Below are 12,859 nucleotides of genomic sequence, written 5' to 3'. Positions count from 1 at the left end.
TCAGAGAGACACCTAATAAGGCTCATGGGATAGTCAACCATTTATATTATTATAAAATATTCTTGAAACTGTTATGGCCACTCTAAAAGTATTTAAACATTCAAATTTCATAGTAAAATAGCTGTCTCCAAATTTCTTTTTAGACATTACTTTGCAATAATAAATACATGTATGTTCAATGTTTAAGCACTTCTGGTTATTAAAGCCACAAAAATTTTCCAAGTGTCTGGCTTAAGGAAAATTAAAAAGCTAAATTAGAAAACTTTAAAAATCTCTAGTACGGTATTATTTTATAACCAGACTTTATTAGGTATACTTGTAAAAAATACATTCTTTGAGATACATAAAAATTCTTACAAACCATCCAGCTATTCACAGCACAGTACTGTAGCCATTTTAAAGACAGAATAAAAGTAAACTTACCTGAGCTCCTATTGCACTCGTTAACTTGAAGATATACAGAACTATGTCTAAAAATGGCTGTAAAATAAACATCAGAAGGTTCAGAATTAAAAAGAACTAGATTGCCTAGACTGATAGCTAATAAACATGTTAAATACAAAATGCTATTTGACATTTAACACATAATTGTCAACATGCAGAGTTCCCACTATGTATAATTTACTGTAACAGTATGCAGCTCAATGAATACATAAAAGACACAGTTCTTACTCTCAAGAAACTCAAAATGGAGACAGCCTGACCAATGTCTACTGACCATCAACTGGGAAAAGTATTTACCACTTTCCATCAACTAAGGTAGCTCTACTGTGATAATTAACCGTTACTTACTTAGCAATTTCTCAATGTAGTATAAAGACACTGAATAAAATGACCTGAGTTTTAACCCCAAATCTACTAACAGCTTTTCTGGTTTCTATATATCTTCACCTGAAAAATGAGAGACTTTTTCTGCTCTTAACGTCTGATTTTATCACAACATCTGTATGTTGAAATATGGTGAGTGAGCTTATGAATCTAATTTTCTGACCTAAAACTCAAGCTCCTAGAACTAATACGTTAATGTACTGCTCCTCACACAGAGACAACTCAACTGACATACCAAAAGTTGTACATATTTTGAACTGTTTTTCAAGAAACCCAAACTGTGTTCATTTACCTTAAGTCCAAAGCCACCCCTTTCTGACTATATTAGGATAGGTGGCTTGGTTTATTAATTGGCTTGTACTAAGATGAATCTTTTCTTTCTTATGAATTATCAAGAAGTTAGATATATTTAGACATATACTTAGATATATAAAATTCAAGTACACTTAAGTTACTGACAAAAATAATGACTCAATTTAAGTCAGAGTTCAAACAATTAGATATTTTATAAAGTAAATATACTATAGTATATAGCACCACTATAATCAATTAATTTGATAATATTTTTCTTGACTGCAGCTGTGACAAGTCCTGAGCTATGGACTTACTCAAGTGCCAAGATGTAATAAAGAATACACAACAATGTCTACAGAATTACATGAAAAATATTATATACAGCACCTCCCCCTTACACACACACACAGAACAAACTAAAATGTGGTGATGGGCGGAGGGAAAAAAGCAGCTGAATTACTGAACAATTTGCAGCTGTCTGAGTTTCTAGAGTTTGGATCAGTAAAGACTTAAAGAGAGCTAAATAAAGAACAAAGTTTGGCATGAAGTGAAAAGGTATCCTAGCAGTGGGCCTATCAAGAGGGGTGAAGTTCTTATGGATACATATCGCTTTTCTTAGAACTGCCTATCCTCCTTCCATCCACATGGTTGAAATGGGAGCATTCCTATTCTTACAATGTGACCCAGCTCCTTGTAGTATATAGTTTTTTGTCTCAAGACTGGATATTTGGATCAATTGTGGTCAGAGGCAAGATACTACAAATGGTCCAGTTTAAGACACACAAACCAAGAGCAGTCATGTGGCTTGGATGGGAAATGGGGCATCTAAGATGAAGGGTGGCGGGGGAAATGCTGGGCAGACAGTCTTATAGATGCCCTCTACATGTGCTAGCCAACGCAGTAGGTAATGGCAAAGAAGATGGTTTAATGAGAAGACCACAGCAAAAACTGTAAGGGTGGTGAGATAAGAAGAGGAAGTAAGAGCTGACATAATCAGCAGGAAGAAAACTAGTTAAGGTCAGAGTCAAAAGCTTTGGCAATATTCTGGAAAGGGGGGAAAAACAGTAATTAGAAAAAACTGAAATGTACTAATATCTTGTGAAAATTTTTTGGCTATTACTTAAATGATCTATTAGAGATACTGAAGCAGAGAATTGGGCAGGAATATGTTCTAGCCTAGGGTTATGAATGTAGGATTAAAAATAAATTGACCATGAATTTCTAACAACTGCCAGAAATAAGTACACAAGTCAAGAGATAAAAATCCAAGTTTCTGTTGTTTTACTGAAATCAGCCTGCAAAGTTCTTATAAAATCTTTATAAGACACTAAGTTCTCAGTTCTTAGCCAAAGCACCTCACACCAATAATATAAAAAATTAAGTAACCGTAGTTAAAACTATTATAACAACTCTATAATTTTCTTATAAAAGCATTAAATACTTATATGCTGCTGTCATGTGCATCAAATCAATTCCATATAAATTTGCTTAGATTCAAAAATAAGCAAATTAACAACAATAAAAATAGAAAAACTTACCTTACTAAGATTTGAATACAGATCAACTACACTGTTACAAAACTTTTCTACATCTTGTGTAAGCAGCTGGTCTGGATTAGCTATTCTGTTGTCCAGATTTCCCATTTTATAATATGTGAAAGTTCTAAAATAACAATAAGAAGATGACTTTAAAACAAATGATTTTAAAAACAAAAAAATTCACATTATACTACATAGTGCAAATTCATAGCAACAGAAAAATCTGGAGCTGGAAGAGGCCCTAAAGATTGTCTTAATTTATTTTAGAGATGCAGATGCAAGTCTGGTGAAGGATCACTGGCCAATTAATGGAAGAGCCAGGATTAGATTCCAAATAGCTGATGTCTTTCCCTATATGCTTCTGGGTCTAAGAGCAATCCTCTTGAAAAACATATCAAATAAAAAAGAAAAACTTCTACATCTCAGTATCATAAGTATTATTGTTTAAGTATTTTTAATATAAAAATAGGTTATCACTTACTGGAGATACTCCTCATAGAGGTACTTAGTTAGTCTTACTCGGAAGCACAGTTTGAGCTCATTTAACCCAAACTTCAAGAAGTTATTAACCAGAGAAATCTAAAACAAACAAACACATATTATTGGTTTTGCTTCATTTCTACTTACTAAATTATAATTTATTTCCCTATCATTGATTTTGTCTCCAAATCCTATAGATTTTTTATAACTGATAGTACAAATTGATATAATTCAGTTCTGTTTTACTTAACATTTCCAAAGACACAAAGTGAACATGCTAAATCAAATGCAATTAGCTATATTACCCTTTACTTGCAAATTAATTTTAGAATATATTAATATTATTAATTATGAGAAGCACCTTGTTACTTTTTGAGGGGGGGGGAAGATATAAACAAGCCAAAGAGCAAATCTGTCACCTTTCTATCCAGTGTAAAGAACTTACTTTAGGAGTACTGACATTTATGCTTAGTATATCTTCTCTTTCCTGCTACCAGCACTACAACCCTAGACAACGGAACTCTATACCCACTGTATTTGCATTTGTTAAAAAAATTACTGCAAGTTTTATACCAACTAATGCCATCTTCTAGATTATTTCTGGAGTCAACTGTACCAGTCTTTTCCACCATTATATTAAAATTAATTCTTCCACAGTTCTGAGGTCACATTTATATAAAAATTTTCTCAAGAAAACACTGGTCTTCCTCTGAATCTCCATCTTTGATTGACATCAATGCTGCTTTTCTCAATTTTCTATTTTAAAAGGTCTTCCATGTATGTCTATCCTCAAGCTTTATTAAATCTGACATATGTTCTAATTAATTAAGTTGTATAATCAAGCTCCTCCCTTTTACTCCCACACATACAATACTAAAATTCTTATCATGCCGATAAAATAGAATAAAGATAAGACTCAAGCTAAGAAAATTACTTATGATTTGGACCACTTACGTTTATTTTTAGTAAATTTGGACAATAAATTCCAATTAAATTACATTACATTACATTAGTGGTTCGAGTTACTGTAACAGTTTATGGCCTACAGCAATGATTCTCACCCAGGATTTCTGTCCTCAGCTCACTGCCCCACAACCTCACCTTAGCCCCCCACAGGCCACTTGGCAATGTTTGGAGACACTGAAGACATTTTTTTTGTTGTCACAACTTGGGTAGGGGTACTACTTCCATCTAGTTGGATGTTACTAAATATTTGAGAAACCCTGGCCTAATGGTCAAAGAAAAAATCATCTACACTTGTATACACCTACATATGTATGCAAAGAGACTGATCCAAACATAATTCCTTTAAATTTTTCTATCTAGTGTAAAGGTTTGCGCACTGAAAAACTCCACTATAAGTTACAAAACTAAACTTGAAAAAACTTAGTATATAAATCTTCAAAGAACTTAATAAGTAAAAATCCTATAAGATTTCAGGAAGATGCAATTTTTTTCCCTATGTAAAAATTTTTAAAGAATTAACACTTACGAGAGGCATGGCAGCGATGAAGTTGAATAAGTACTTCTTGAAATCTTTTCTGCTACGACCAATGATACCACTGCAAACCACCACATGCAATGCATTAGTTGCAAAAGAAGCAATATTTAACACTAAGAAAACCTCTCTAAATTCTAAAACTATTTTTGGAAATTTTCATTGAATCAAATGAATCAATAAGAACAAAGATGCTAAAAACATTTTCTTACAAGAACATTAACTTTCGAAATTTTGTCATTTTAAACAGCTTGCTTGGAAATCACTCTACAAACGGCAAAATTAAATAAGAATGATAGCTAGTTCTTTCCTTCGTAAAAATGGTAATTAAACAGCAGGCTTATACTTAAGCAGTCACAAAAGGGGTTTTATATGATGAAACAATTAACAACTTTATAGACCCAGGAATGGATTACTGTGGATAAGACAAAGTACTATTTCTTTGTTTGCTTTTAAATATTTTAACATCCTGTCATTTGTATAACTAATGGCAAGGAGACAGACTAATGACAGATGAGCAAATTCTTACTATAAAGGGCCAAGAGCAACCATTTTAAGCTTTGTGGGCCATAAGGTCTCTGTTGCAACTACTCAATTCTGCTATTGTAAAGCTAAAACAGCTAAGAATGAGATTGACTGTGGTCCTAAGAAAATTTTACCAAAAAAGATGCAGTGGGATTTCAATGAAACCAGATCTTTTATCTAGTTTTAATCTATTTTAAATATTTATCTGTTTTTAAAATATCCACTAAGAACTTATTTAAAGGGTTCCACTACTTTTTTAAAAAGCTAGAAAGCCATTATATCATTTTAAGTAAAGGATCTCTGACTACCAAATGTCTGTGGTCTAGTGCAAAGATAATGTTAATATTCCCAGAAGTAAATTAACCATATTTTGAAAAACAATGCACTAAATGATTCAAACCTAGCTCTACACAAAAAAATGACTGGTATACATACTGATAAATAATTTGCTTTTTATGAGGGAGTAGATGAATAATGCCAAGTAATATGAACTGATCTTTTAGAGCAAAAAAGTTCCATGGTCAAATAAATTTGGGAAAACCTGAGTTAATGCTAACAAATGTCTTTACCAAAGGCCCTCTCAAAGCTCTAATGTATAATATGCATTGTAAAACTCTCTGAGAGGGCTTTGTAGCACTAGCATTTCCTCCATCATAGCTAAGATTCCAAAGAACATACTTTGGGAAATGTTACTCTAGACCGATAGAAAAATTAATAGTCCAATTTTGACATAGCTGCTAAAAAGTGTAAAAAAAAAATTTTTTTTAAGCTGAACTAGAAAAAAGTTAAAATAGAGCCACATAAAAATGTTGTTTACAGCAATAAGAATATTAGAGACGAAAAGCAATTAAGTACAAAAGTTTAGAGGTTTAAATTAAAATTATTTGAACCAAACTTTACATAAAACCGAAGTGCTTTAGTGCTGCCCAAGCTGTGAAACACACAAGATTATCAAACTTTGGTAAAGCACATGCCATCATTCAGCAATGGTTTACCACTGGAGTAGCAGCTACAAATTTAAAAAATGGTTTCTTGAATAAAGCTTTATTTCTGCTTATTATTCCACTGCAAAAGAAAAATAATCATCAATAAAGTAATTTTAGAGTAGTCCCAATCATAGTTACTTCTAAAACATACAGGAATCTTAAGATAGTTTGGTAACTTTAAAATGCTACTTATAGCCAAGTGGTTAAAAATAAAATATATATTTATGATTACATACAGCAATATAGGGGAACAAACTTTGCCACCCCAAAATGTGTTTCTTTGGCATAAGGATTACTTTAGGCTGATTATTTTTAAGAAACAGAAGCCTCAGGAAGTCTTTCTTTTTGCCTCCCCCTTAGCTGCCTAAAGAATTTAGATAAAAGGGCCTGCTCCCAGAATAGAGCTATGACCAGAGATATCTGCAAAGCATATGGGCTAAAAGTGTGTGTGGGGAAAGTAGGCAGGACCTAGAGATCAGAGTCCACGCTGTGTCCCAGAGTCTCCACATGGCCCAGCAAACATTTGTTTACCAAACATTTGCTTTTCCATCTTCATGTGAATTGCCTTCCTCCCCTGTGAAGTCCCAAACCCCTACCCCCAACATCCTCTCTGTCGTTAGCTGAAGATGGTATTCAAGATGAGGGCTTCGGCTATTCTGGCGAGTTACTAAGTTCTCCTGGGTCTCTCCCATGTACACATGTTATTAAACTTTTGTTTGATTTTCTCCTGTTAATCTGTCTCATGCCCATTTAATTCTTAGACCAGCCAGAAGAACCTAGAAGGGCAGAGGGGAATTCCTTCCTCCCCAGCAGCAGCAACAAGATATGAAATATTACCTTCCATATCATAGAATTGCCAGTTTCTACCTTAAAGAAGGGGTCTGCCCTATTAAAATCTGCCCCATTCCAAAGTCATTAGTCACTGCTAACAAGTAAGCCTAAAAGATGTCAAGGATATTAAAAGTAAGTACATTAAGGACCATAAAAAGTCTCTTTGTGACTCTATTTTAGCAGAAGAACATAAATCTAAACATACTTTGCAAGAGGCAAAATGGAAAAGACAAAGTTTACAATGTAGCTTTAGTAGCAAGTTAGAGAAATGTGTTAATTTTTCAAATAAAACTGTTCTATATTATGAATTCACAATATTTTAAAACTTTTAATTTGACCAAATATCAAAAGATCTCATGCACAGCAGAAGCTCAAAAATTTTTATTCAGGAGAAAATAAACCATTAACTTTTGTTTTTGTTTTTTTTTGGGGGGAGCAGAGAAAGGCTTATTGCAGGGCCAAGCAAGGAGAACAGGTGGCTCGTGCTCAGAAAAACCCCAAACTCAACAATTAATTTTATTTATTTATTTATTTAGGCCACACTGTGCAGTATGTGGGATCTTCCCCGACCAGGGATCGAACTCATGCCCCCCACAGTGGAAGTGCACAGTCTTAACCACTGGACTGTCAAGAAAGTCCTCAACAATTAATTTTTAAATGACTGCTTCAGGGACTTCCCTGGTAGTGCAGTGGTTGAGAATCCGCCTGCCAATGCAGGGGACACGGGTTCGATCCCTGGTCCAGGAAGATGCCACATGCCGCGGAGCAGCTAAGTTCATGTGCCACAACTACTGAGCCTGTGCTCTAGAGCCTGCGAGCTATAACTATTGAGCCCACGCGCCGCAACTACTTAAGTCCGTGCACTCTAGGGCCTGCGTGCTGTAACTACTGAGCCCACTTGCTGCAACTACTGAAGCCCACACACCTAGAGCCTGTGCTCCACAACAAGAGAAACCACCGCAATGAGAAGCCCACGCACCACAACAAAGAGTAGCCCCTGCTTGCCACAACTAGAGAAAGCCCACGCGCAGCAACAAAGACCTAATGCAGCCAATAAACAAACAAACAAACAAATAAAATGACTGCTTCGGAATCGTGAATTTGGGTTAAGAGTATAAGGAAGCTCCTTGTACTATTCTTGCAGCTTTTCTGCAAGTTTAAATTATGCCAAAATAATATGTTTCTTAAAAACTCTTAAAATTTTTGTTTTTTTATTTTTTTCTACATCTCATAACTAAATTTTAAAGCTGAGTACCCAACAAGTTGATTACTCTAGTAGAATTATAAGTTGGCTCATGCTACATAATAACTTTCCTCTTATCCATCATTACCAATTAAATTAATGCACCACATACTGTCAGTGATGCATTTTCTCTAGAGCATTCAGTCTTTGAGAAAATTAAAATAAGCACCTATTTAATTAAAGTTGGAAATCCCTAGTTTAGAAAATTAAATATTATTCTTTTAGGTTACAAAAACATGAAATCACAAAATCTGACTAAAAGGGGAAAAACTTTTAAAAATAATCTTCTATACTATACCATGATTGTACAGGGTTCTTTATATGTATCATGTGACTGACTGTACACAGATATCTAATATGATGATATTCACAGTGGATGTAACCTGTTATTTTTGTCACAGGTAATTAATAACACTACAGTTGGGGACCCTGTATTTTTATTAACAGATATGGCATTTAAATAGTAAGTAAAGCCATCAAAGGAAAAAAATATAAAATTCTATAATCATGTAAAAGGACATAAATGTCTTCTCTATATTAATTATACAAATGACTCAAATTACTTGTGCACAAAGCTCATAGAAAGAGAACTTAACAAAACTGATCCTGCTAAAGCTGATGTGCTAGCAGCAATGAACAAACACTTCAATTACACTCATGCTTAACTTCTTAGAATTCGTTAGAGGATTCCTCACTGGGGCACAAACACACAAAACTGACCAGACTCCCCCTACAAATTCCCTTCAGGGAAACGAGACAATCAACAATCCCACAACTTGGCTTCTAGCAAGTTAAATATGAATACACAGCCAAGAGTGACTGCTTAAGGAAAGCTCTAAACTGAATGACAAAGATCAGAACAACAAAGGACACTGAAAGTCACAGACCTGAAAGAATAACTGCTACAAAAATGACATTCATACGAAAAGATAGCTCCTGGAAATAAAATTAAAACAAATAAAAATTCACTGGATGATAAAGTTAAAAGAAATCTCCTAGAATATAATATAAAATGTCAGAGATGTAAACAGTAGAGAAATTATAGTCAGAAGATCAGTCCAGGAAGTCCAACACTCAACTAAGATTCCAGAAAAAGTACAGAAAAAACTGGAGAGGAAGAACTTTTTTAAAAACACAAGAAAATTTCATTCTTCAGAATGAAGAATGAGTTTCTAGATTGAAAAGAGCCCACCTAGTGCCTAGCACAAACACAAGGAATGAAAAAAAATTCACACCAACATTCAGTGAAATTCCCATAACACCAGCAATACAACATCAACAATAAAGAAATAATAAAAGCTTCCAAAGCAGGTAAAAGAAGATCTGCTGCTAAGGGCGGGCAATCAGCACAGGAATGGGACTCAACACCAAATGTGGAAGCTAGATCAGTAGTTTTTAACCTTGGCTGGGATCAAGGTTAGGATCACCTGGGATGCTTCAAAAAGTAATGATTGATTGAATCAGAATCTCTAGGGGTGGGCCCAGGCATTACTAAGTCTCAAAATTCCCCAGATGATTCTAATTATACTGCAGCCAAGGTTGAGAACCACAGAGCCCTATAGAAGACAACAGGGTGATGCTTTCCAAATTCTGAAAAAAAGTGATTTCCAATTTAGAATGAACAAATACAGCTAAATTATCAATCAAGTGTGATAGTAGAAGACTTTATCAGACCCACAAGGTCTCAAAATTTTACTTCCCTTGTAACCTCTTCTCAGAAAAAGACTGCATCTGCCAAAATGAGAAAGTAAACTGAGGAAGAGGAAGACAAAAGATCCAGAAAATAGGAGTTATTTAATGCAGGAAAGAAAGATGAAAAAAATTCCTAAGATCATGATGAAAGTAAATTCAAACATGACTGCTATTTAGTGAAGTTAAAGCACAATCAATCCTGATGAGAGCCGGAGGACAGAAAACTAACAAGAGGTATGGGGTGGGGTGGTAATAGATAAAAATCAGTAAGTTATCTAGGGTGTTTGACACATTACAATACTGAGATTTTATAGTGTTGTCAATAAGCTTGAGCTGAATTAGTAAGAAGTAGGCAAAAAATTAATGTACACAAAAACTTGCAATTTATAAATGCCAGGAAAAGAAGTTGTATATAAAAGAAACTACCAAAGAAGAGCATTTGGCTCAGCTGTAAACAAAAGTCAAAATCATGTAAACAATAAATTCTGATTTAACAAAAAACTGTGATATAACATTAAGAGAATGAGCACAGACATGGGTAGGAGTGTAAAAGAGCTAATTCTCATCTTCCAAAAGAGAAATAAATACACGCATAGTCTCTAAGACTGAAAAATCTAGAGACAGTAACATTAAGTGTGTTACAATGAAATGCAGAGACAAAATAAGAGATGAAACAGTAAAAAGAACAGAAGACAACTGGCTCCAGGAATGACAGTTACGGGTGGGAGGAATGGGGCACAGAACTAATGTTTTTGTGATTAAGTCCTGTAAGGCTATTTGATATTAAACTATATTCATGTTTTACTTTTTAAGCTTTTCATATATTACTTTGATTAAAATAAAAAGGCATGGGACTGACCAAAGGATTCAGGGAGACCTGAATTGAATATTGACGTCTATACCATTTACACATATTCAGAGGCACGTGGTCAGGGCTTTAATCCTATGCAGATAACCTTCTTTGTTCTTCCAGAGAGATGAGTCAGAAAACACCTGCATAAAGCATTCTGCCTCTCCTACAAATCCTCTAAGCCACACACAAATCAAAGATGTCAGAAAAGAACTTTCAAAATTTGGGAGCATTTAAAAATTTTAAGTACTGTCATTCAAACAGTTACGTTATATTAAGTACTTTAAGAAATTTTCTGATAAAATACTGCATGCCAGGAAACAAAATTCCAAGAAAAAATTTTTTACTGACATTCAAATTGGTATCGTGAGGAATAAATCCTTTATTAACAGATAAATGTTAATATCCCAACTGTTTTTTTGTTTTTAAATTCCAAATCGTCAATTGCAGTGATTAATATAATATGTACAAAGACTATAATGAAAAAATATATAAGGCACTAACTTCAGAAACTGAAGAAAATGTCTAAGAATTTTTTTTCTGTTTAATAAACATTCTCAATGTGATTCCCTGAAATGCTTTGATATTTTCCTCAAATTATCTCATTAATTTCAGACATCCAGCTTGGTGACTTTTTAAGTTCCCACTACAGCATTTATTATACTGCATATTAATTTTCTTTCTTTCTTTCTGTTTTTTGGCCGTGCCCCGGAGGCATGCAATATCTTAGTTCCCCAACCAGGGATCGGACCTGTGCCCGCTACAGTGGAAGAGTGGAGTCTTAACCACTGGACCACCAGGGAAGTCCCATAATTTTCTGTTTACTTGTCTCTGACCCTCTATAAACGGCCAGCTCTGCAGGGCTTGGTACAGGGTCTCTCCTGTTCACTCATGGGTACATCCCTATCACTGCCTGTGGCACAAGGGAGACAATAAATATCTACTAAGTAAATGAACAAAAAAACATAATTTGACTGAAGTATTTATACCTAACTTAGAATCTATTTCTTGCCTAAAATAATACTTAAATATGACACAAATTAGTATTTCATACATACAGGAGAAAGATGAAAAGTACCTTTCAATGAGTGTCCCGTTCTGAATCATCCAAACATCACAGTATGTTCGAGACACCAGCATAACAGCAATAAGTATCAAGTAACCTGTCTAAAATAAACCAGGTATAGTTAATTAAATGCATTTTAGAAAGTTAAAAGAAACATTACTTTGGTAAAGATTTTTGGTTTCTAAATTCAAAGCTTTATTCTAGCTTTAATGTAGTTGGCTGACATTCTACCTACAGGTTATTTTTAAATATAATTTTGAAAGAAGTTTAAAATATAATGTAAATGGAAAAGGCCTTATAGATCATTTAATCTAACTTTTTCATCCAGATTCAAAAGTGAATCCCAGGCAGGTCAAATGACTTGCCTTCATATAATTAGTCAATGACAGAAACCAGCAGTATAACTAGACTACCTAAATCACAGTGTATTGTGATTGTCCTATGTTTTTAATATACAACTCTAATAAAGAAAAATGACAACTACCAATATACAGTTAAGAACAAATACTGAAGTCTAAAATTTTGCTTAAATAGAATAAATTTGGTTCGGTTTGTTAGAAAAATCTCTAACAGTGCCCCTGCCCTTGCAGGGCTTTCAATTTAGTTATTAAGGCAAGATTTACACATAAAATGTAAAAAAACAGACCAGTGTAGGTAAGTATATTTGCATCACTTCATGTGATAAGTGGCAGGATTGAAAGGTCTGAGGTAGCAAAAAAGGCTTATGACATTAGAAATACATTAAATAAACCAAGTACAACAAAGGAGAAAATGAGGATTACGAGTAAAAAAAAAAAGATGAAAGATTTAATGGAAAATAAAAAATAGATTAAAACCATATGAATTATGGTATTGCATATCCAGCAGAGCTTATAAAACCACCGCAAGCTTTTAGGTAGAACAAAATATTAAAAAGTGTTGTTTACAGAGCATTACTTAAGCAATGCTGGGCAAGATGGATCATCGTGCGGGAGAGGCTGAGTGGCTGGCTAGGAGTCAATTGTCTTTGTGTGGGATGAAAACCTACC

At 34.1% G+C, this 12,859-nt stretch overlaps 1 protein-coding gene across 2 annotated transcripts in view; it reads right to left on the bottom strand.

Annotated features, from left to right (window-relative positions):
• ABCD3 (ATP binding cassette subfamily D member 3) overlaps positions 1-12,859 on the bottom strand; it is an 82,409-nt gene that overhangs the window by 35,709 nt on the left and 33,841 nt on the right. For both annotated transcript variants that reach the window (XM_036856740.1, XM_036856731.1), the window contains exons 4-8: positions 11,844-11,932; positions 4,633-4,702; positions 3,142-3,239; positions 2,661-2,784; positions 424-480 (exon numbers count right to left, since the gene is read on the bottom strand). In XM_036856740.1, the coding sequence (XP_036712635.1) occupies positions 424-480; positions 2,661-2,784; positions 3,142-3,239; positions 4,633-4,702; positions 11,844-11,932 (438 nt within the window). The remainder of the gene's footprint in view (positions 1-423; positions 481-2,660; positions 2,785-3,141; positions 3,240-4,632; positions 4,703-11,843; positions 11,933-12,859) is intronic.

This window comes from Balaenoptera musculus, chromosome 1, assembly GCF_009873245.2.
Source record: "Balaenoptera musculus isolate JJ_BM4_2016_0621 chromosome 1, mBalMus1.pri.v3, whole genome shotgun sequence".
In the NCBI taxonomy this organism is placed as follows: domain Eukaryota; kingdom Metazoa; phylum Chordata; class Mammalia; order Artiodactyla; family Balaenopteridae; genus Balaenoptera; species Balaenoptera musculus.
The sequence above is the reverse complement of the archived record's forward strand: the minus strand, read 5'-3'. Positions and strand labels throughout refer to the sequence as shown.